At 44.8% G+C, this 22,520-nt stretch overlaps 1 protein-coding gene across 2 annotated transcripts in view; it reads left to right on the top strand.

Annotated features, from left to right (window-relative positions):
• Positions 1–22,218, top strand: part of LOC109877259 (D(4) dopamine receptor) — a 44,995-nt gene extending 22,777 nt beyond the window's left edge. For both annotated transcript variants that reach the window (XM_031812288.1, XM_031812289.1), the window contains exon 4: positions 20,835–22,218. In XM_031812288.1, coding sequence (XP_031668148.1) covers positions 20,835–21,043 — 209 coding nt within the window. In that variant the 3' untranslated portion in view covers positions 21,044–22,218. The remainder of the gene's footprint in view (positions 1–20,834) is intronic.
• Positions 22,219–22,520: the final 302 nt, after the last annotated feature.

Here is a 22,520-nt window from a genome sequence, read left to right on the forward strand (position 1 = left end):
GGTCTGTAGTCATCAGACGCTAGGTCTGACAGAAGGTCTGTAGCCATCAGATGCTAGGTATAACAGAATGTCTGTTAGTCAGAAGGTCTGTAGTCATCAGATGCTAGGTCTGACAGAAGGTATGTTAGACAGAATGTCTGTAGTCATCTGATGCTAGGTCTAACAGAAGGTCTGTAGTCATCAGATGCTAGGTCTGACGGAAGGTCTGTAGTCATCAGATGCTAGGTCTGACAGAAGGTCTGTTAGACAGAAGGTCTGTAGTCATCAGACGCTAGGTCTGACAGAAGGTCTGTCGTCATCAGATGCTAGGTCTAATAGAATGTCTGTAGTCATCAGATGCTAGGTCTGACAGAAGGTCTGTATTCATCAGATGCTAGGTCTGACAGAAGATCTGTAGACATCAGATGCTAGGTCTGACAGAAGGTCTGTAGTCACCAGATGCTAGGTCTGACAGAAGGTCTGTAGACATCAGATGCTAGGTCTGACAGAAGGTCTGTAGACATCAGATGCTAGGTCTGACAGAAGGTCTGTAGTCATCAGATGCTAGGTCTGACAGAAGGTCTGTAGACATCAGATGCTAGGTCTGACAGAAGGTCTGTAGTCATCAGATGCTAGGTCTGACAGAAGGTATGTAGTCATCAGATGCTAGGTCTAACAGAAGGTCTGTAGTCATCAGATGCTAGGTCTGACAGAAGGTCTGTAGTCATCAGATGCTAGGTCTGACAGAAGGTCTGTTAGACAGAAGGTCTGTAGTTATCAGATGCTAGGTCTGACAGAAGGTCTGTAGTCATCAGATGCTAGGTCTAACAGAAGGTCTGTAGTCATCAGATGCTAGGTCTGATGGAAGGTCTATAGTCATCAGATGCTAGGTCTGACATAAGGTCTGTAGTCATCAGATGCTAGATCTGACAGAAGGTCTGTTAGACAGAAGGTCTGTAGGCATCAGACAATAGGTATAACAGAAGGTCTGTTAGACAGAAGGTCTGTAGTCATCAGACGCTAGGTCTGACAGAAGGTCTGTAGCCATCAGATGCTAGGTATAACAGAATGTCTGTTAGTCAGAAGGTCTGTAGTCATCAGATGCTAGGTCTGACAGAAGGTATGTTAGACAGAATGTCTGTAGTCATCTGATGCTAGGTCTAACAGAAGGTCTGTAGTCATCAGATGCTAGGTCTGACGGAAGGTCTGTAGTCATCAGATGCTAGGTCTGACAGAAGGTCTGTTAGACAGAAGGTCTGTAGTCATCAGACGCTAGGTCTGACAGAAGGTCTGTCGTCATCAGATGCTAGGTCTAATAGAATGTCTGTAGTCATCAGATGCTAGGTCTGACAGAAGGTCTGTATTCATCAGATGCTAGGTCTGACAGAAGATCTGTAGACATCAGATGCTAGGTCTGACAGAAGGTCTGTAGTCATCAGATGCTAGGTCTGACAGAAGGTCTGTAGACATCAGATGCTAGGTCTGACAGAAGGTCTGTAGACATCAGATGCTAGGTCTGACAGAAGGTCTGTAGTCATCAGATGCTAGGTCTGACAGAAGGTCTGTAGACATCAGATGCTAGGTCTGACAGAAGGTCTGTAGTCATCAGATGCTAGGTCTGACAGAAGGTATGTAGTCATCAGATGCTAGGTCTAACAGAAGGTCTGTAGTCATCAGATGCTAGGTCTGACAGAAGGTCTGTAGTCATCAGATGCTAGGTCTGACAGAAGGTCTGTTAGACAGAAGGTCTGTAGTTATCAGATGCTAGGTCTGACAGAAGGTCTGTAGTCATCAGATGCTAGGTCTAACAGAAGGTCTGTAGTCATCAGATGCTAGGTCTGATGGAAGGTCTATAGTCATCAGATGCTAGGTCTGACATAAGGTCTGTAGTCATCAGATGCTAGATCTGACAGAAGGTCTGTTAGACAGAAGGTCTGTAGGCATCAGACAATAGGTATAACAGAAGGTCTGTTAGACAGAAGGTCTGTAGTCATCAGACGCTAGGTCTGACAGAAGGTCTATAGTCATCAGATGCTAGGTCTGACAGAAGGTATGTATTCATCAGACGCTAGCTCTGACAGAAGGTCTGTTAGACAGAAGGTCTGTGGTCATCAGATGCTAGGTCTAACAGAAGGTAGGTAGTCATCAGACACTAGGTCTGACAGAAGGTATGTTAGACAGAAGGTCTGTAGTCATCAGATGCTAGGTCTGATTGAAGGTCTGTTAGACAGAAGGGCTGTAGTCATCAGACGCTAGGTCTGACAGAAGGTCTGTAGTCATCAGATGCTAGGTCTGACAGAAGGTCTGTAGTCATCAGATGCTAGGTCTAATAGAAGGTCTGTAGTCATCAGATGCTAGGTCTAACAGAAGGTCTGTAGTCATCAGATGCTAGGTCTGACAGAAGGCCTGTAGTCATCAGATGCTAGGTCTAACAGAAGGTCTGTAGTCATCAGATGCTAGGTCTAATAGAAGGTCTGTAGTCATCAGATGCTAGGTCTGACAGAAGGTCTGTAGTCATCAGATGCTAGGTCTAACAGAAGGTCTGTAGTCATCAGATGCTAGGTCTGACAGAAGGTCTGTTAGACAGAAGGTCTGTAGTCATCAGATGCTAGGTCTGACAGAAGGTCTGTAGTCATCAGATGCTAGGTCTGACAGAAGGTCTGTAGCCATCAGATGCTAGGTATAACAGAATGTCTGTTAGTCAGAAGGTCTGTAGTCATCAGATGCTAGGTCTGACAGAAGGTCTGTTAGACAGAAGGTCTGTAGTCATCTGATGCTAGGTCTAACAGAAGGTCTGTAGTCATCAGATGCTAGGTCTGACGGAAGGTCTGTAGTCATCAGATGCTAGGTCTGACAGAAGGTCTGTTAGACAGAAGGTCTGTAGTCATCAGACGCTAGGTCTGACAGAAGGGCTGTCGTCATCAGATGCTAGGTCTAATAAAATGTCTGTGTCTGACAGAAGGTCTGTTAGACAGAAGGTCTGTAGTCATCAGATGCTAGGTCTGACAGAAGGTCTGTAGTCATCAGATGCTAGGTCTGACAGAAGGTCTGTTAGACAGAAGGTCTGTAGTTATCAGATGCTAGGTCTGACAGAAGGTCTGTAGTCATCAGATGCTAGGTCTAACAGAAGGTCTGTAGTCATCAGATGCTAGGTCTGATGGAAGGTCTATAGTCATCAGATGCTAGGTCTGACATAAGGTCTGTAGTCATCAGATGCTAGATCTGACAGAAGGTCTGTTAGACAGAAGGTCTGTAGGCATCAGACAATAGGTATAACAGAAGGTATGTTAGACAGAAGGTCTGTAGTCATCAGATGCTAGGTCTGACAGAAGGTCTGTTAGACAGAAGGGCTGTAGTCATCAGATGCTAGGTCTGACAGAAGGTCTGTTAGACAGAAGGTCTGTAGTTATCAGATGCTAGGTCTGACAGAAGGTCTGTAGTCATCAGATGCTAGGTCTAACAGAAGGTCTGTAGTCATCAGATGCTAGGTCTGATGGAAGGTCTATAGTCATCAGATGCTAGGTCTGACATAAGGTCTGTAGTCATCAGATGCTAGATCTGACAGAAGGTCTGTTAGACAGAAGGTCTGTAGGCATCAGACAATAGGTATAACAGAAGGTATGTTAGACAGAAGGTCTGTAGTCATCAGATGCTAGGTCTGACAGAAGGTCTGTTAGACAGAAGGGCTGTAGTCATCAGACGCTAGGTCTGACAGAAGGTCTGTAGTCATCAGATGCTAGGTCTGACAGAAGGTCTGTAGTCATCAGATGCTAGGTCTAATAGAAGGTCTGTAGTCATCAGATGCTAGGTCTAACAGAAGGTCTGTAGTCATCAGATGCTAGGTCTGACAGAAGGCCTGTAGTCATCAGATGCTAGGTCTAACAGAAGGTCTGTAGTCATCAGATGCTAGGTCTAATAGAAGGTCTGTAGTCATCAGATGCTAGGTCTGACAGAAGGTCTGTAGTCATCAGATGCTAGGTCTAACAGAAGGTCTGTAGTCATCAGATGCTAGGTCTGACAGAAGGTCTGTTAGACAGAAGGTCTGTAGTCATCAGATGCTAGGTCTGACAGAAGGTCTGTAGTCATCAGATGCTAGGTCTGACAGAAGGTCTGTAGCCATCAGATGCTAGGTATAACAGAATGTCTGTTAGTCAGAAGGTCTGTAGTCATCAGATGCTAGGTCTGACAGAAGGTCTGTTAGACAGAAGGTCTGTAGTCATCTGATGCTAGGTCTAACAGAAGGTCTGTAGTCATCAGATGCTAGGTCTGACGGAAGGTCTGTAGTCATCAGATGCTAGGTCTGACAGAAGGTCTGTTAGACAGAAGGTCTGTAGTCATCAGACGCTAGGTCTGACAGAAGGGCTGTCGTCATCAGATGCTAGGTCTAATAAAATGTCTGTGTCTGACAGAAGGTCTGTTAGACAGAAGGTCTGTAGTCATCAGATGCTAGGTCTGACAGAAGGTCTGTAGTCATCAGATGCTAGGTCTGACAGAAGGTCTGTTAGACAGAAGGTCTGTAGTTATCAGATGCTAGGTCTGACAGAAGGTCTGTAGTCATCAGATGCTAGGTCTAACAGAAGGTCTGTAGTCATCAGATGCTAGGTCTGATGGAAGGTCTATAGTCATCAGATGCTAGGTCTGACATAAGGTCTGTAGTCATCAGATGCTAGATCTGACAGAAGGTCTGTTAGACAGAAGGTCTGTAGGCATCAGACAATAGGTATAACAGAAGGTCTGTTAGACAGAAGGTCTGTAGTCATCAGACGCTAGGTCTGACAGAAGGTCTATAGTCATCAGATGCTAGGTCTGACAGAAGGTATGTATTCATCAGACGCTAGCTCTGACAGAAGGTCTGTTAGACAGAAGGTCTGTGGTCATCAGATGCTAGGTCTAACAGAAGGTATGTAGTCATCAGACACTAGGTCTGACAGAAGGTATGTTAGACAGAAGGTCTGTAGTCATCAGATGCTAGGTCTGACAGAAGGTCTGTTAGACAGAAGGGCTGTAGTCATCAGACGCTAGGTCTGACAGAAGGTCTGTAGTCATCAGATGCTAGGTCTAACAGAAGGTCTGTAGTCATCAGATGCTAGGTCTGACAGAAGGCCTGTAGTCATCAGATGCTAGGTCTAACAGAAGGTCTGTAGTCATCAGATGCTAGGTCTAATAGAAGGTCTGTAGTCATCAGATGCTAGGTCTGACAGAAGGTCTTTAGTCATCAGATGCTAGGTCTAACAGAAGGTCTGTAGTCATCAGATGCTAGGTCTGACAGAAGGTCTGTTAGACAGAAGGTCTGTAGTCATCAGATGCTAGGTCTGACAGAAGGTCTGTAGTCATCAGATGCTAGGTCTGACAGAAGGTCTGTAGCCATCAGATGCTAGGTATAACAGAATGTCTGTTAGTCAGAAGGTCTGTAGTCATCAGATGCTAGATCTGACAGAAGGTCTGTTAGACAGAAGGTCTGTAGTCATCTGATGCTAGGTCTAACAGAAGGTCTGTAGTCATCAGATGCTAGGTCTGACGGAAGGTCTGTAGTCATCAGATGCTAGGTCTGACAGAAGGTCTGTTAGACAGAAGGTCTGTAGTCATCAGACGCTAGGTCTGACAGAAGGGCTGTCGTCATCAGATGCTAGGTCTAATAAAATGTCTGTGTCTGACAGAAGGTCTGTTAGACAGAAGGTCTGTAGTCATCAGATGCTAGGTCTAACAGAAGGTCTGTAGTCATCAGATGCTAGGTCTAATAGAATGTCTGTAGTCATCAGATGCTAGGTCTGACAGAAGGTCTGTAGTCATCAGACACTAGGTCTAACAGAAGGTCTGTAGCCATCAGATGCTAGGTATAACAGAATGTCTGTTAGTCAGAAGGTCTGTAGTCATCAGATGCTAGGTCTGACAGAAGGTCTGCAGCCATCAGATGCTAGGTATAACAGAATGTCTGTTAGTCAGAAGGTCTGTAGTCATCAGATGCTAGGTCTGACAGAAGGTCTGTTAGACAGAAGGTCTGTAGTCATCTGATGCTAGGTCTAACAGAAGGTCTGTAGTCATCAGATGCTAGGTCTGACGGAAGGTCTGTAGTCATCAGATGCTAGGTCTGACAGAAGGTCTGTAGTCTGACAGAAGGTCTGTATTCATCAGATGCTAGGTCTGACAGAAGGTCTGTAGACATCAGATGCTAGGTCTGACAGAAGGTCTGTAGTCATCAGATGCTAGGTCTGACAGAAGGTCTGTAGACATCAGATGCTAGGTCTGACAGAAGGTCTGTAGACATCAGATGCTAGGTCTGACAGAAGGTCTGTAGACATCAGATGCTAGGTCTGACAGAAGGTCTGTAGGCATCAGACAATAGGTATAACAGAAGGTCTGTTAGACAGAAGGTCTGTAGTCATCAGACGCTAGGTCTGACAGAAGGTCTATAGTCATCAGATGCTAGGTCTGACAGAAGGTATGTATTCATCAGACGCTAGCTCTGACAGAAGGTCTGTTAGACAGAAGGTCTGTGGTCATCAGATGCTAGGCCTAACAGAAGGTATGTAGTCATCAGACACTAGGTCTGACAGAAGGTATGTTAGACAGAAGGTCTGTAGTCATCAGATGCTAGGTCTGACAGAAGGTCTGTTAGACAGAAGGGCTGTAGTCATCAGACGCTAGGTCTGACAGAAGGTCTGTAGTCATCAGATGCTAGGTCTGACAGAAGGTCTGTAGTCATCAGATGCTAGGTCTAATAGAAGGTCTGTAGTCATCAGATGCTAGGTCTAACAGAAGGTCTGTAGTCATCAGATGCTAGGTCTGACAGAAGGCCTGTAGTCATCAGATGCTAGGTCTAACAGAAGGTCTGTAGTCATCAGATGCTAGGTCTAATAGAAGGTCTGTAGTCATCAGATGCTAGGTCTGACAGAAGGTCTGTAGTCATCAGATGCTAGGTCTGACAGAAGGTCTGTTAGACAGAAGGTCTGTAGTCATCAGATGCTAGGTCTGACAGAAGGTCTGTAGTCATCAGATGCTAGGTCTAACAGAAGGTATGTAGTCATCAGATGCTAGGTCTAACAGAAGGTCTGTAGTCATCAGATGCTAGGTCTGACAGAAGGTCTGTTAGACAGAAGGTCTGTAGTCATCAGATGCTAGGTCTGACAGAAGGTCTGTAGTCATCAGATGCTAGGTCTGACAGAAGGTCTGTAGCCATCAGATGCTAGGTATAACAGAATGTCTGTTAGTCAGAAGGTCTGTAGTCATCAGATGCTAGGTCTGACAGAAGGTCTGTTAGACAGAAGGTCTGTAGTCATCTGATGCTAGGTCTAACAGAAGGTCTGTAGTCATCAGATGCTAGGTCTGACGGAAGGTCTGTAGGCATCAGACAATAGGTATAACAGAAGGTCTGTTAGACAGAAGGTCTGTAGTCATCAGACGCTAGGTCTGACAGAAGGTCTGTAGCCATCAGATGCTAGGTATAACAGAATGTCTGTTAGTCAGAAGGTCTGTAGTCATCAGATGCTAGGTCTGACAGAAGGTATGTTAGACAGAATGTCTGTAGTCATCTGATGCTAGGTCTAACAGAAGGTCTGTAGTCATCAGATGCTAGGTCTGACGGAAGGTCTGTAGTCATCAGATGCTAGGTCTGACAGAAGGTCTGTTAGACAGAAGGTCTGTAGTCATCAGACGCTAGGTCTGACAGAAGGTCTGTCGTCATCAGATGCTAGGTCTAATAGAATGTCTGTAGTCATCAGATGCTAGGTCTGACAGAAGGTCTGTATTCATCAGATGCTAGGTCTGACAGAAGATCTGTAGACATCAGATGCTAGGTCTGACAGAAGGTCTGTAGTCATCAGATGCTAGGTCTGACAGAAGGTCTGTAGACATCAGATGCTAGATCTGACAGAAGGTCTGTAGACATCAGATGCTAGGTCTGACAGAAGGTCTGTAGTCATCAGATGCTAGGTCTGACAGAAGGTCTGTAGACATCAGATGCTAGGTCTGACAGAAGGTCTGTAGTCATCAGATGCTAGGTCTGACAGAAGGTATGTAGTCATCAGATGCTAGGTCTAACAGAAGGTCTGTAGTCATCAGATGCTAGGTCTGACAGAAGGTCTGTAGTCATCAGATGCTAGGTCTGACAGAAGGTCTGTTAGACAGAAGGTCTGTAGTTATCAGATGCTAGGTCTGACAGAAGGTCTGTAGTCATCAGATGCTAGGTCTAACAGAAGGTCTGTAGTCATCAGATGCTAGGTCTGATGGAAGGTCTATAGTCATCAGATGCTAGGTCTGACATAAGGTCTGTAGTCATCAGATGCTAGATCTGACAGAAGGTCTGTTAGACAGAAGGTCTGTAGGCATCAGACAATAGGTATAACAGAAGGTCTGTTAGACAGAAGGTCTGTAGTCATCAGACGCTAGGTCTGACAGAAGGTCTGTAGCCATCAGATGCTAGGTATAACAGAATGTCTGTTAGTCAGAAGGTCTGTAGTCATCAGATGCTAGGTCTGACAGAAGGTATGTTAGACAGAATGTCTGTAGTCATCTGATGCTAGGTCTAACAGAAGGTCTGTAGTCATCAGATGCTAGGTCTGACGGAAGGTCTGTAGTCATCAGATGCTAGGTCTGACAGAAGGTCTGTTAGACCGAAGGTCTGTAGTCATCAGACGCTAGGTCTGACAGAAGGTCTGTCGTCATCAGATGCTAGGTCTAATAGAATGTCTGTAGTCATCAGATGCTAGGTCTGACAGAAGGTCTGTATTCATCAGATGCTAGGTCTGACAGAAGATCTGTAGACATCAGATGCTAGGTCTGACAGAAGGTCTGTAGTCATCAGATGCTAGGTCTGACAGAAGGTCTGTAGACATCAGATGCTAGGTCTGACAGAAGGTCTGTAGACATCAGATGCTAGGTCTGACAGAAGGTCTGTAGTCATCAGATGCTAGGTCTGACAGAAGGTCTGTAGACATCAGATGCTAGGTCTGACAGAAGGTCTGTAGTCATCAGATGCTAGGTCTGACAGAAGGTATGTAGTCATCAGATGCTAGGTCTAACAGAAGGTCTGTAGTCATCAGATGCTAGGTCTGACAGAAGGTCTGTAGTCATCAGATGCTAGGTCTGACAGAAGGTCTGTTAGACAGAAGGTCTGTAGTTATCAGATGCTAGGTCTGACAGAAGGTCTGTAGTCATCAGATGCTAGGTCTAACAGAAGGTCTGTAGTCATCAGATGCTAGGTCTGATGGAAGGTCTATAGTCATCAGATGCTAGGTCTGACATAAGGTCTGTAGTCATCAGATGCTAGATCTGACAGAAGGTCTGTTAGACAGAAGGTCTGTAGGCATCAGACAATAGGTATAACAGAAGGTCTGTTAGACAGAAGGTCTGTAGTCATCAGACGCTAGGTCTGACAGAAGGTCTATAGTCATCAGATGCTAGGTCTGACAGAAGGTATGTATTCATCAGACGCTAGCTCTGACAGAAGGTCTGTTAGACAGAAGGTCTGTGGTCATCAGATGCTAGGTCTAACAGAAGGTAGGTAGTCATCAGACACTAGGTCTGACAGAAGGTATGTTAGACAGAAGGTCTGTAGTCATCAGATGCTAGGTCTGACAGAAGGTCTGTTAGACAGAAGGGCTGTAGTCATCAGACGCTAGGTCTGACAGAAGGTCTGTAGTCATCAGATGCTAGGTCTGACAGAAGGTCTGTAGTCATCAGATGCTAGGTCTAATAGAAGGTCTGTAGTCATCAGATGCTAGGTCTAACAGAAGGTCTGTAGTCATCAGATGCTAGGTCTGACAGAAGGCCTGTAGTCATCAGATGCTAGGTCTAACAGAAGGTCTGTAGTCATCAGATGCTAGGTCTAATAGAAGGTCTGTAGTCATCAGATGCTAGGTCTGACAGAAGGTCTGTAGTCATCAGATGCTAGGTCTAACAGAAGGTCTGTAGTCATCAGATGCTAGGTCTGACAGAAGGTCTGTTAGACAGAAGGTCTGTAGTCATCAGATGCTAGGTCTGACAGAAGGTCTGTAGTCATCAGATGCTAGGTCTGACAGAAGGTCTGTAGCCATCAGATGCTAGGTATAACAGAATGTCTGTTAGTCAGAAGGTCTGTAGTCATCAGATGCTAGGTCTGACAGAAGGTCTGTTAGACAGAAGGTCTGTAGTCATCTGATGCTAGGTCTAACAGAAGGTCTGTAGTCATCAGATGCTAGGTCTGACGGAAGGTCTGTAGTCATCAGATGCTAGGTCTGACAGAAGGTCTGTTAGACAGAAGGTCTGTAGTCATCAGACGCTAGGTCTGACAGAAGGGCTGTCGTCATCAGATGCTAGGTCTAATAAAATGTCTGTGTCTGACAGAAGGTCTGTTAGACAGAAGGTCTGTAGTCATCAGATGCTAGGTCTAACAGAAGGTCTGTAGTCATCAGATGCTAGGTCTAATAGAATGTCTGTAGTCATCAGATGCTAGGTCTGACAGAAGGTCTGTAGTCATCAGACACTAGGTCTAACAGAAGGTCTGTAGCCATCAGATGCTAGGTATAACAGAATGTCTGTTAGTCAGAAGGTCTGTAGTCATCAGATGCTAGGTCTGACAGAAGGTCTGTAGCCATCAGATGCTAGGTATAACAGAATGTCTGTTAGTCAGAAGGTCTGTAGTCATCAGATGCTAGGTCTGACAGAAGGTCTGTTAGACAGAAAGTCTGTAGTCATCTGATGCTAGGTCTAACAGAAGGTCTGTAGTCATCAGATGCTAGGTCTGACGGAAGGTCTGTAGTCATCAGATGCTAGGTCTGACAGAAGGTCTGTAGTCTGACAGAAGGTCTGTATTCATCAGATGCTAGGTCTGACAGAAGGTCTGTAGACATCAGATGCTAGGTCTGACAGAAGGTCTGTAGTCATCAGATGCTAGGTCTGACAGAAGGTCTGTAGACATCAGATGCTAGGTCTGACAGAAGGTCTGTAGACATCAGATGCTAGGTCTGACAGAAGGTCTGTAGACATCAGATGCTAGGTCTGACAGAAGGTCTGTAGGCATCAGACAATAGGTATAACAGAAGGTCTGTTAGACAGAAGGTCTGTAGTCATCAGACGCTAGGTCTGACAGAAGGTCTATAGTCATCAGATGCTAGGTCTGACAGAAGGTATGTATTCATCAGACGCTAGCTCTGACAGAAGGTCTGTTAGACAGAAGGTCTGTGGTCATCAGATGCTAGGCCTAACAGAAGGTATGTAGTCATCAGACACTAGGTCTGACAGAAGGTATGTTAGACAGAAGGTCTGTAGTCATCAGATGCTAGGTCTGACAGAAGGTCTGTTAGACAGAAGGGCTGTAGTCATCAGACGCTAGGTCTGACAGAAGGTCTGTAGTCATCAGATGCTAGGTCTGACAGAAGGTCTGTAGTCATCAGATGCTAGGTCTAATAGAAGGTCTGTAGTCATCAGATGCTAGGTCTAACAGAAGGTCTGTAGTCATCAGATGCTAGGTCTGACAGAAGGCCTGTAGTCATCAGATGCTAGGTCTAACAGAAGGTCTGTAGTCATCAGATGCTAGGTCTAATAGAAGGTCTGTAGTCATCAGATGCTAGGTCTGACAGAAGGTCTGTAGTCATCAGATGCTAGGTCTAACAGAAGGTCTGTAGTCATCAGATGCTAGGTCTGACAGAAGGTCTGTTAGACAGAAGGTCTGTAGTCATCAGATGCTAGGTCTGACAGAAGGTCTGTAGTCATCAGATGCTAGGTCTGACAGAAGGTCTGTAGCCATCAGATGCTAGGTATAACAGAATGTCTGTTAGTCAGAAGGTCTGTAGTCATCAGATGCTAGGTCTGACAGAAGGTCTGTTAGACAGAAGGTCTGTAGTCATCTGATGCTAGGTCTAACAGAAGGTCTGTAGTCATCAGATGCTAGGTCTGACGGAAGGTCTGTAGGCATCAGACAATAGGTATAACAGAAGGTCTGTTAGACAGAAGGTCTGTAGTCATCAGACGCTAGGTCTGACAGAAGGTCTATAGTCATCAGATGCTAGGTCTGACAGAAGGTATGTATTCATCAGACGCTAGCTCTGACAGAAGGTCTGTTAGACAGAAGGTCTGTGGTCATCAGATGCTAGGTCTAACAGAAGGTATGTAGTCATCAGATGCTAGGTCTGACAGAAGGTATGTTAGACAGAAGGTCTGTAGTCATCAGATGCTAGGTCTGACAGAAGGTCTGTTAGACAGAAGGGCTGTAGTCATCAGACGCTAGGTCTGACAGAAGGTCTGTAGTCATCAGATGCTAGGTCTGACAGAAGGTCTGTAGTCATCAGATGCTAGGTCTAATAGAAGGTCTGTAGTCATCAGATGCTAGGTCTAACAGAAGGTCTGTAGTCATCAGATGCTAGGTCTGACAGAAGGCCTGTAGTCATCAGATGCTAGGTCTAACAGAAGGTCTGTAGTCATCAGATGCTAGGTCTAATAGAAGGTCTGTAGTCATCAGATGCTAGGTCTGACAGAAGGTCTGTAGTCATCAGATGCTAGGTCTAACAGAAGGTCTGTAGCCATCAGATGCTAGGTCTGACAGAAGGTCTGTTAGACAGAAGGTCTGTAGTCATCAGATGCTAGGTCTGACAGAAGGTCTGTAGTCATCAGATGCTAGGTCTGACAGAAGGTCTGTAGCCATCAGATGCTAGGTATAACAGAATGTCTGTTAGTCAGAAGGTCTGTAGTCATCAGATGCTAGGTCTGACAGAATGTCTGTTAGACAGAAGGTCTGTAGTCATCTGATGCTAGGTCTAACAGAAGGTCTGTAGTCATCAGATGCTAGGTCTGACGGAAGGTCTGTAGTCATCAGATGCTAGGTCTGACAGAAGGTCTGTTAGACAGAAGGTCTGTAGTCATCAGACGCTAGGTCTGACAGAAGGGCTGTCGTCATCAGATGCTAGGTCTAATAGAATGTCTGTGTCTGACAGAAGGTATGTTAGACAGAAGGTCTGTAGTCATCAGATGCTAGGTCTAACAGAAGGTCTGTAGTCATCAGATGCTAGGTCTAATAGAATGTCTGTAGTCATCAGATGCTAGGTCTGACAGAAGGTCTGTAGTCATCAGACACTAGGTCTAACAGAAGGTCTGTAGCCATCAGATGCTAGGTATAACAGAATGTCTGTTAGTCAGAAGGTCTGTAGTCATCAGATGCTAGGTCTGACAGAAGGTCTGTAGTCATCAGATGCTAGGTCTGACAGAAGGTCTGTAGCCATCAGATGCTAGGTATAACAGAATGTCTGTTAGTCAGAAGGTCTGTAGTCATCAGATGCTAGGTCTGACAGAAGGTCTGTTAGACAGAAGGTCTGTAGTCATCTGATGCTAGGTCTAACAGAAGGTCTGTAGTCATCAGATGCTAGGTCTGACGGAAGGTCTGTAGTCATCAGATGCTAGGTCTGACAGAAGGTCTGTAGTCTGACAGAAGGTCTGTATTCATCAGATGCTAGGTCTGACAGAAGGTCTGTAGACATCAGATGCTAGGTCTGACAGAAGGTCTGTAGTCATCAGATGCTAGGTCTGACAGAAGGTCTGTAGACATCAGATGCTAGGTCTGACAGAAGGTCTGTAGACATCAGATGCTAGGTCTGACAGAAGGTCTGTAGACATCAGATGCTAGGTCTGACAGAAGGTCTGTAGTCATCAGATGCTAGGTCTGACAGAAGGTCTGTAGTCATCAGATGCTAGGTCTAACAGAAGGTCTGTAGTCATCAGATGCTCAGTCTGACAGAAGGTCTGTAGTCATCAGATGCTACGTCTGACAGAAGGTCTGTAGTCATCAGATGCTAGGTCTGACAGAAGGTCTGTAGTCATCAGATGCTACATCTGACAGAAGGTCTGTGGACCTATTAGAAGTGTGACTTTAGGCCACCGTTCTCTACCTGACTAAGTTTAGCTTAAAGCCTTCAATCCAGACATGATGTACCACTTTGGATCGTCTTAACCCCACGACACACATGACCACAGGTTTAAGTACAGAGGTGCCGTCTGATTCGTTCACGGCTTCAACTAATGAGCAGAAACAGATGGAAGTGTTGAGGAGAGTTAAATGTCTTCATTAGTCTCCAGCCAGACTGACGGATGTTCCTCTCTGTCTTTGGTAATCTATGCGGGAGACCATGTGGGTGGTGACTCATTACACAGATAGTCATTTCACACTATTTCACACCCAATCCAAACATAATGTGGATATTGTCAGCAAAAGTTCCAGAAACTATGATTGTGATCTGCGTAATCAGGTCAGCTCTGTACAAGCTTGGTTTGGTTCAGTGTGAAAAGTCCATCTGCGTTTCTAATAAACAGAGTTTAAAGTAAGAAAAAAAAGAATCGCTGCTGTTCAACAGATCAGGGTTGTTTTTCAGCTTGACGTTGAATTGAAGTTGATCCTTAAATTTGATTGTGTCCCAGGACAGGAGGCAGTTGGTATCAGGTAACGCTCAGAGCGTCACATCAATTAGTATTAGCAGGAAACACAGTTTACCATGCAGGGCCCTCTGCTGGGGACACGACAAGTTGTCCCTCATAACACCAGGCAGTCAGTGAGGGTGGTTCCTGTTGAAGACAACACAGATCAACACCAATGTCGGCCGTCTCCACTCAGTAGATCACCGGCTGGGTGTCAAATAGTTGGGAAATGAACAGAAAAATGTGTCTGTTCTGTGGTCAGAGACGAGGCTGTGCACGGCCGGCGTTGGTCTCGTTCTTTACACTGAGGGTAGATATTAAGATGTCACTGAGGATAGTGATTCTACACGGAACAGACAGATCCATCCTCTCCTACTAGACAGACAGACAGACAGGCAGACAGACAGATCCTCTCCTACTAGACAGACAGACAGGCAGGCAGGCAGGCAGACAGACAGACAGACAGATCCTCTCCTACTAGACAGACAGACAGACAGACAGACAGATCCTCTCCTACTAGACAGACAGACAGATCCTCTCCTACTAGACAGACAGACAGACAGGCAGACAGACAGACAGATCCTCTCCTACTAGACAGACATACAGACAGACAGACAGGCAGACAGATCCTCTCCTACTAGACAGACAGACAGACAGACAGACAGACAGACAGACAGACAGACAGACAGACAGACAGGCAGGCAGGCAGGCAGACAGATCCTCTCCTACTAGACAGACAGACAGACAGATCCTCTCCTACTAGACAGACAGACAGGCAGACAGACAGACAGACAGACAGATCCTCTCCTACTAGACAGACAGACAGACAGACAGACAGACAGACAGACAGACAGACAGACAGACAGACAGACAGACAGACAGACAGACAGACAGATCCTCTCCTACCAGACAGACAGACAGACAGACAGATCCTCTCTTACTAGACAGACAGACAGACAGACAGACAGACAGACAGACAGACAGACAGACAGACAGACAGACAGACAGACAGACAGACAGACAGACAGACAGACAGACAGACAGACAGACAGACAGACAGATCCTCTCCTACCAGACAGACAGACAGGCAGACAGATCCTCTCCTACTAGACAGACAGACAGACAGACAGACAGACAGACAGACAGACAGACAGGCAGGCAGACAGACAGACAGACAGATCCTCTCCTACTAGACAGACAGACAGACAGATCCTCTCCTACTAGACAGACAGACAGACAGACAGGCAGGCAGACAGACAGACAGATCCTCTCCTACTAGACAGACAGACAGACAGATCCTCTCTTACTAGACAGACAGACAGACAGACAGACAGACAGACAGACAGACAGACAGACAGACTCTATTTTTCCTCTTTGGCAACAACACTTATTCTGTTGAAGGGTTAAAGGACAGACAATTTTCTGTTTCCAATTTGTAAAAAGCATTTGTTGACTGTAATTGTTCTCCACATTCGTCAAATGAAATACGCTCTTGGAGGTGAGCTAAATTAAGTTTCCCCGGACCAATGTTGATACTTTGATTGCTTTATGGGGAAGCTCAATAAGGAAGCTCAATGGAAGAGCACACAATCCTATTGTAATTCCTTCCAGGGGTGAAACATTTATGAAGGTTAATCCAACTGACATTTTGGGATGTTCTAGGGGGGTGCTCATACTCTCTAGGGGGTGCCCGACATATCTTGGGGGTGCCTGACATCAAAGTGTTTGACTTGTGGTGGGGGGTGGGTCTCTCCAGATTAAGACAGACTGTCTCTTAAGAGTAAAGTCTCTCCAGGTGAAGACAGACTGTCTCTTAAGAGTTAAGTCTCTCCAGAGGAAGACAGGCTGTCTCTTAAGAGTAAAGTCTCTCCAGATGAAGACAGGCTGTCTCTTAAGAGTAAAGTCTCTCCAGACGAAGACAGACTGTCTCTTAAGAGTTAAGTCTCTCCAGAGGAAGACAGACTGTCTAATAAGAGTAAGGTATCTCCAGACGAAGACAGGCTGTCTCTTAAGAGTAAAGTCTCTCCAGGTGAAGACAGACTGTCTCTTAAGAGTAAAGTCTCTCCAGAGGAAGACTGACTGTCTAATAAGAGTAAAGTCTCTCCAGACGAAGACAGACTGTCTCTTAAGAGTTAAGTCTCTCCAGAGGAAGACAGACTGTCTAATAAGAGTAAGGTATCTCCAGACGAAGACAGGCTGTCTCTTAAGAGTAAAGTCTCTCCAGGTGAAGACAGACTGTCTCTTAAGAGTAAAGTCTCTCCAGAGGAAGACTGACTGTCTAATAAGAGTAAAGTCTCTCCAGACGAAGACAGACTGTCTCTTAAGAGTAATGTCTCTCCAGATGAAGACAGACTGTCTTTTAAGAGTAAAGTCTCTCCACCTCCCAGAGAGTTGAGGTATAAATTCAGCCCCTCTTCCAATGAATACCTAACCAATGAATCATACAACGCATGGAGACACTCCAGACAAATAGCTTCTATCTACTGTCAGTTGCCCCTTGATTAAGTGTCTGTCTAGGGAAGCTCTGTTTCACAGCTGTAGGTGGTTGGTAGGTCTTGATTAAGTGTCTGGCCAGGGAAGCTCTGTTTCACAGCTGTAGGTGGTTGGTAGGTCTTGATTAAGTGTCTGGCCAGGGAAGCTCTGATTCACAGCTGTAGGTGGTTGGTGGGTCTTGATTAAGTGTCCAGGGAAGCTCTGATTCACAGCTGTAGGTGGTTGGTAGGTCTTGATTAAGTGTCTGGCCAGGGAAGCTCTGTTTCACAGCTGTAGGTGGTTGGTAGGTCTTGATTAAGTGTCTGGCCAGGGAAACTCTGATTCACAGCTGTAGGTGGGTGGTGGGTCTTGATTAAGTGTCCAGGGAAACTCTGATTCACAGCTGTAGGTGGGTGGTGGGTCTTGATTAAGTGTCCAGGGAAACTCTGATTCACAGCTGTAGGTGGTTGGTGGGTCTTGATTAAGTGTCCAGGGAAGCTCTGATTCACAGCTGTAGGTGGTTGGTAGGTCTTGATTAAGTGTCTGGCCAGGGAAGCTCTGATTCACAGCTGTAGGTGGTTGGTGGGTCTTGATTAAGTGTCTGGCCAGGGAAGCTCTGATTCACAGCTGTAGGTGGTTGGTGGGTCTTGATTAAGTGTCTGGCCAGGGAAGCTCTGATTCACAGCTGTAGGTGGTTGGTGGGTCTTGATTAAGTATCTGGCCAGGGAAGCTCTGATTCACAGCTGTAGGTGGTTGGTGGGTCTTGATTAAGTGTCTGGCCAGGGAAGCTCTGATTCACAGCTGTAGGTGGTTGGTGGGTCTTGATTAAGTGTCCAGGGAAACTCTGATTCACAGCTGTAGGTGGTTGGTGGGTCTTGATTAAGTGTCCAGGGAAACTCTGATTCACAGCTGTAGGTGGTTGGTGGGTCTTGATTAAGTATCTGGCCAGGGAAGCTCTGATTCACAGCTGTAGAGGGAAACTAAGCTTATTAGGTTGCAGTATCAGTTCCAGAGGGAGGAAGAGCTTCCCTGTTCAGGAGATGGTACTACCTAGACTGTATCCCAAATAGCAGCCTATTCCCTATTTAGTGCACTACCTTTGTCCAGAGGTTTATGACGGTTCTAGTCAAAAGTAGTGCACTACATAGGGAATAGGGTACAGTTTAGGGCGCAACCCTAATCTGTATCGCTACTCCACCCCGACCTCCAAGCGCTTGACTGAGTATTTATAGCAATCCCATCAACATTCCTGCATTATTCACCTCACCAGAGAGGCAGGCAGGTTTCTAATCTACAAGGACATCAGCCATGCTGTTCATTTATCTCACTCTTATCGCCATATTGTAAAGACAGTTTTTTTTGGGGGGGGGGGGTCGTCCCAAATGGCACCCTATTCCCTACATAGTGCACTACTTTTGACCAGGAATAGGGTGCTATTTGGGATTCCCTCGTATCAATGTTGACAGGGTCTAGGCAGTGTAAATGAGTGTTACCCAGCCGCGGAGGTGTCGTCGTGAATTGATTGCGTGTGAAGAAATAGCTTGGGGTGCTATAACCCTGTGGCAACATTAAATGATCAACCGGCCGTACACTTACTTACCCTCTCGCGGTTGGAAAAGGATATTAACAAATGTTTTACACAGAATTTTACTCTCTCTCTCTCTCTCTCTCTCTCTCTCTCTCTGCTTCTCTCTCTCTCTCTGCTTCTCTCTCTCTCTCTGCTTCTCTCTCTCTCTCTCTCTCTCTCTCTCTCTCTGCTTCTCTCTCTCTCTCTCTCTGCTTCTCTCTCTCTCTCTCTCTCTCTCTCTCTCTCTCTCTCTCTCTCTCTCTCTCTCTCTCTCTCTCTCTCTTTATTCTCTCTCTCTCTCTCTCTCTCTCTCTCTCTCTCTCTCTCTCTCTTTATTCTCTCTCTCTCTCTCTCTCTCTCTCTCTCTCTCTCTCTCTCTCTCTCTCTCTCTCTCTCTCTCTCTCTCTCTCTCTCTCTCTCTCTCTCTCTCATTAGTGTGCGTCGGACTTTGTAAAACGTCAACAAGCCACTTTATAAAATGGAGTGTTTTCTGCTTCAGGGGCAAAAGGAGAATAAAAAATAATTGTAAAAAAATGTGTGAAACTGCTGATTAATGTTCTTTGAGTTAAGTCTCCATGAAATAGCACTAAGACTGACGTGGTAGATTGGCTGTGCTTCACGTATCAGATCAGATGGGGTTGGCAGTGGAACAGTAAAGTCTGGTGGTTGTACGGAGATTTTACACCACTTTGATTCAGCTTCTGCTTGGTCTTGGTAACAACGGTTATAAAGACCTACAGTAGGTAGATAAAGACCTACAGTAGGTAGATAAAGACCTACAGTAGGTAGATAATAGGTAGATAAAGACCTACAGTAGGAAGATAAAGACCTACAGTAGGTAGATAAAGACCTACAGTAGGTAGATATAGACCTATAGTATGTAGATCAAGACCTACAGTAGGTAGATAAAGACCTACAGTAGGTAAATAAAGACCTACAGTACGTAGATAAAGACCTACAGTAGGTAGATAAAGACCTACAGTAGGTAGATAATAGGTAGATAAAGACCTACAGTAGGTAGATCAAGACCTACAGTAGGTAGATAAAGACCTACAGTACGTAGATAAAGACCTACAGTAGAGGAATAAAGACCTACAGTATGTAGATAAAGACCTACAGTAGGTAGATAAAGACCTACAGTAGGTAGATAAAGACCTACAGTATGTAGATAAAGACCTACAGTATGTAGATAAAAACCTACAGTAGGTAGATAAAGACCTACAGTAGGTAGATAAAGACCTACAGTAGGTAGATAATATGTAGATAAAGACCTACAGTAGGTAGATATAGACCTACAGTATGTAGATAAAGACCTACAGTAGGTAGATAAAGACCTACAGTAGGTAGATAAAGACCTACAGTATGTAGATAAAGACCTACAGTATGTAGATAAAAACCTACAGTAGGTAGATAAAGACCTACAGTAGGTAGATAAAGACCTACAGTAGGTAGATAATATGTAGATAAAGACCTACAGTAGGTAGATAAAGACCTACAGTAGGTAGATAAAGACCTACAGTAGGTATATAAAGACCTACAGTAGATAGATAAAGACCTACAGTAGGTAGATAATAGGTAGATAAAGACCTACAGTAGGAAGATAAAGACCTACAGTAGGTAGATAAAGACATACAGTAGGTAGATAAAGACCTACAGTAGGTAGATAATATGTAGATAAAGATCTACAGTAGGTAGATAAAGACATACAGTAGGTAGATAAAGACCTACAGTAGGTAGATAAAGACATACAGTAGGTAGATAAAGACCTACAGTAGGTAGATAATATGTAGATAAAGATCTACAGTAGGTAGATAAAGACATACAGTAGGTAGATAATATGTAGATAAAGACCTACAGTAGGTAGATAAAGACCTACAGTAGGTAGATAAAGACCTACAGTAGATAGATAAAGACCTACAGCAGGTAGATAATATGTAGATAAAGACCTACAGTATGTAGATAAAGACCTGCAGTAGGTAGATAAAGACCTACAGTAGGTAGATAAAGACCTACAGTAGGTAGATAAAGACCTATAGTAGGTAGCTAAAGACCTACAGGAGGTAGATAAAGACCTACAGTATGTAGATAAAGACCTACAGTAGGTAGATAATATGTAGATCAAGATCTACAGTTGGTAGATATAAGTTGATTGATTTATAATTGATGGGATATTTTCCAGACTCTCAATACTCTTACACAGTAAGGAGGTAAAGTCACGTCATCTAATCAATCAATCATCTAATCAATCAATCATCTAATCAATCAATCATCTAATCAATCAATCATCTAATCAATCAATCATCTAATCAATCAATCATCTAATCAATCAATCATCTAATCAATCAATCATCTAATGAATCAATCATCCGTGAATCAATTAATGGATCCATTGTTCAGAACAGACCCCTTACCTCTCCTCTCCTCCTCCTCCTCCCCTCAGGTTGCTTCCTGTTCTGCTGGACCCCGTTCTTCGTTGTCCACACCACCCGGGCCCTGTGTGCTACCTGCTACATCCCGCAGGCCCTGATAAGCACCGTCACCTGGCTGGGCTACGTCAACAGCGCCCTCAACCCCATTATCTACACGGTCTTCAACACAGAGTTCAGGAAGTTCTTCAAGAAGTCCCTCCACTCATTCAGCTGCTGCTGACGTCAGCCCCGCACCGGAGGGACAATGGTAGCGCTAACCGTACTCTCACAGAAGGCGTGTACTACTGCACAGGCATTTCCAAGGGCCAGGGGTGGGGTCAGTTCAGAAGGTACACAAAAAAAATGTCCAATTATCTTCAATGCTTTTCGGTGAGGAGAATGTGGAATTGGAATTTGGTTGACTTTCTTAATTGTCTGGGGATGGCCCAGGGCTAAATCTGTATGTATTGCTCTGGGGTGGCCAACCCTCCTCCTGGACAGCTACTTAGTGAACAGGTTTGTGCTACAACCCTACCCTAAACAGATGACCTTGACCAGCTGACTCAGCAAGGATGGAGCCAGCACACCCTGTAGATCTCCAGGAGGAGGTTACAAATTAAACCTTTATTTAACTAGGTAAGTCAGTTAAAGAACACATTCTTATTTACAATGGCGGCCTACCGGGGATCAGTGTGTTAACTGCTTTGCTCAGGGGCAGAACAACAGATTTTTACCCTTGTCGGCTCGGGGATTCGATCCAGCAACCTTTAGTTTACTGACCCAACGCTCTAACCACTAGGCTACCTGCTGGTTACTGACCCAACGCTCTAACCACTAGGCTACCTGCCCCCTCAACCCCATAGTCATGCCACTGAGATATGGGTATATGAGTGTTTATCTGGTGGGTGGGCGGAGTTGGGTGGGCGGAGTCTGAGACCATTCCAATTGTTCTAAAGTAACATCGCTATCCAACCTGGATACCATGGCGATGCTGGCTTTGCATTGTTTATTACAGGTGTGGTATGAGGCTTAATACTAGCATTATAACAGTCTTACGATAGTGTTATTACAGCCCTGTGAAGACACCTTTAAATCTGAAGTTATTTAGCTGACAGCATTATGAAGAACAGAAGCTAATCAATGAATGCATTCATACAGTATGTATGAAACTGAAGCTTTTAGCCTGTAACCTCGTATACAAATCCATTCAAATGTTGTTTTATTTGATTTTTTTGAAAGTTTGTTGTAATGTTGTTTGTTTTTTTGCCATTTTAACTGAAGCCAATACTTTGCCTGTATCTGCCTGTAACAGCAGTCTGTTTGCCGGCTCATTGACAGTGCCTACTGTTTTACCATATCCACGTTTTATGTGGATAGCTTTCCAATAAAATAAAAAATAATGACACTTCTTTGTTAGAGCAATGACTTGTTCTCATCAGTATCAGCAATAAACACCAGTTTGTCAGCTAAAAACTCCTTGCAGAAACAACAACTTAGGTCGGTCGATTATACACATGCACACAAATAAAATAATAACTAGGTCTAGATATCAACACATCAGCTTTCCCAGCTAAATATTCTATCTAGCAAAACTTGGCAGAACATATTTTAAATTTAAATGACTTTCAGTCAGTCAGACAAAGTGGTGGAGGAAAATGAGGAGAATTCTAAAGTGCCTTTTCCTCTCAGTTCTGTGGCTAGTTTCCTCTCAGTTCTGT

This window comes from Oncorhynchus kisutch, unplaced genomic scaffold, assembly GCF_002021735.2.
Source record: "Oncorhynchus kisutch isolate 150728-3 unplaced genomic scaffold, Okis_V2 Okis03b-Okis08b_hom, whole genome shotgun sequence".
Taxonomy (NCBI): domain Eukaryota; kingdom Metazoa; phylum Chordata; class Actinopteri; order Salmoniformes; family Salmonidae; genus Oncorhynchus; species Oncorhynchus kisutch.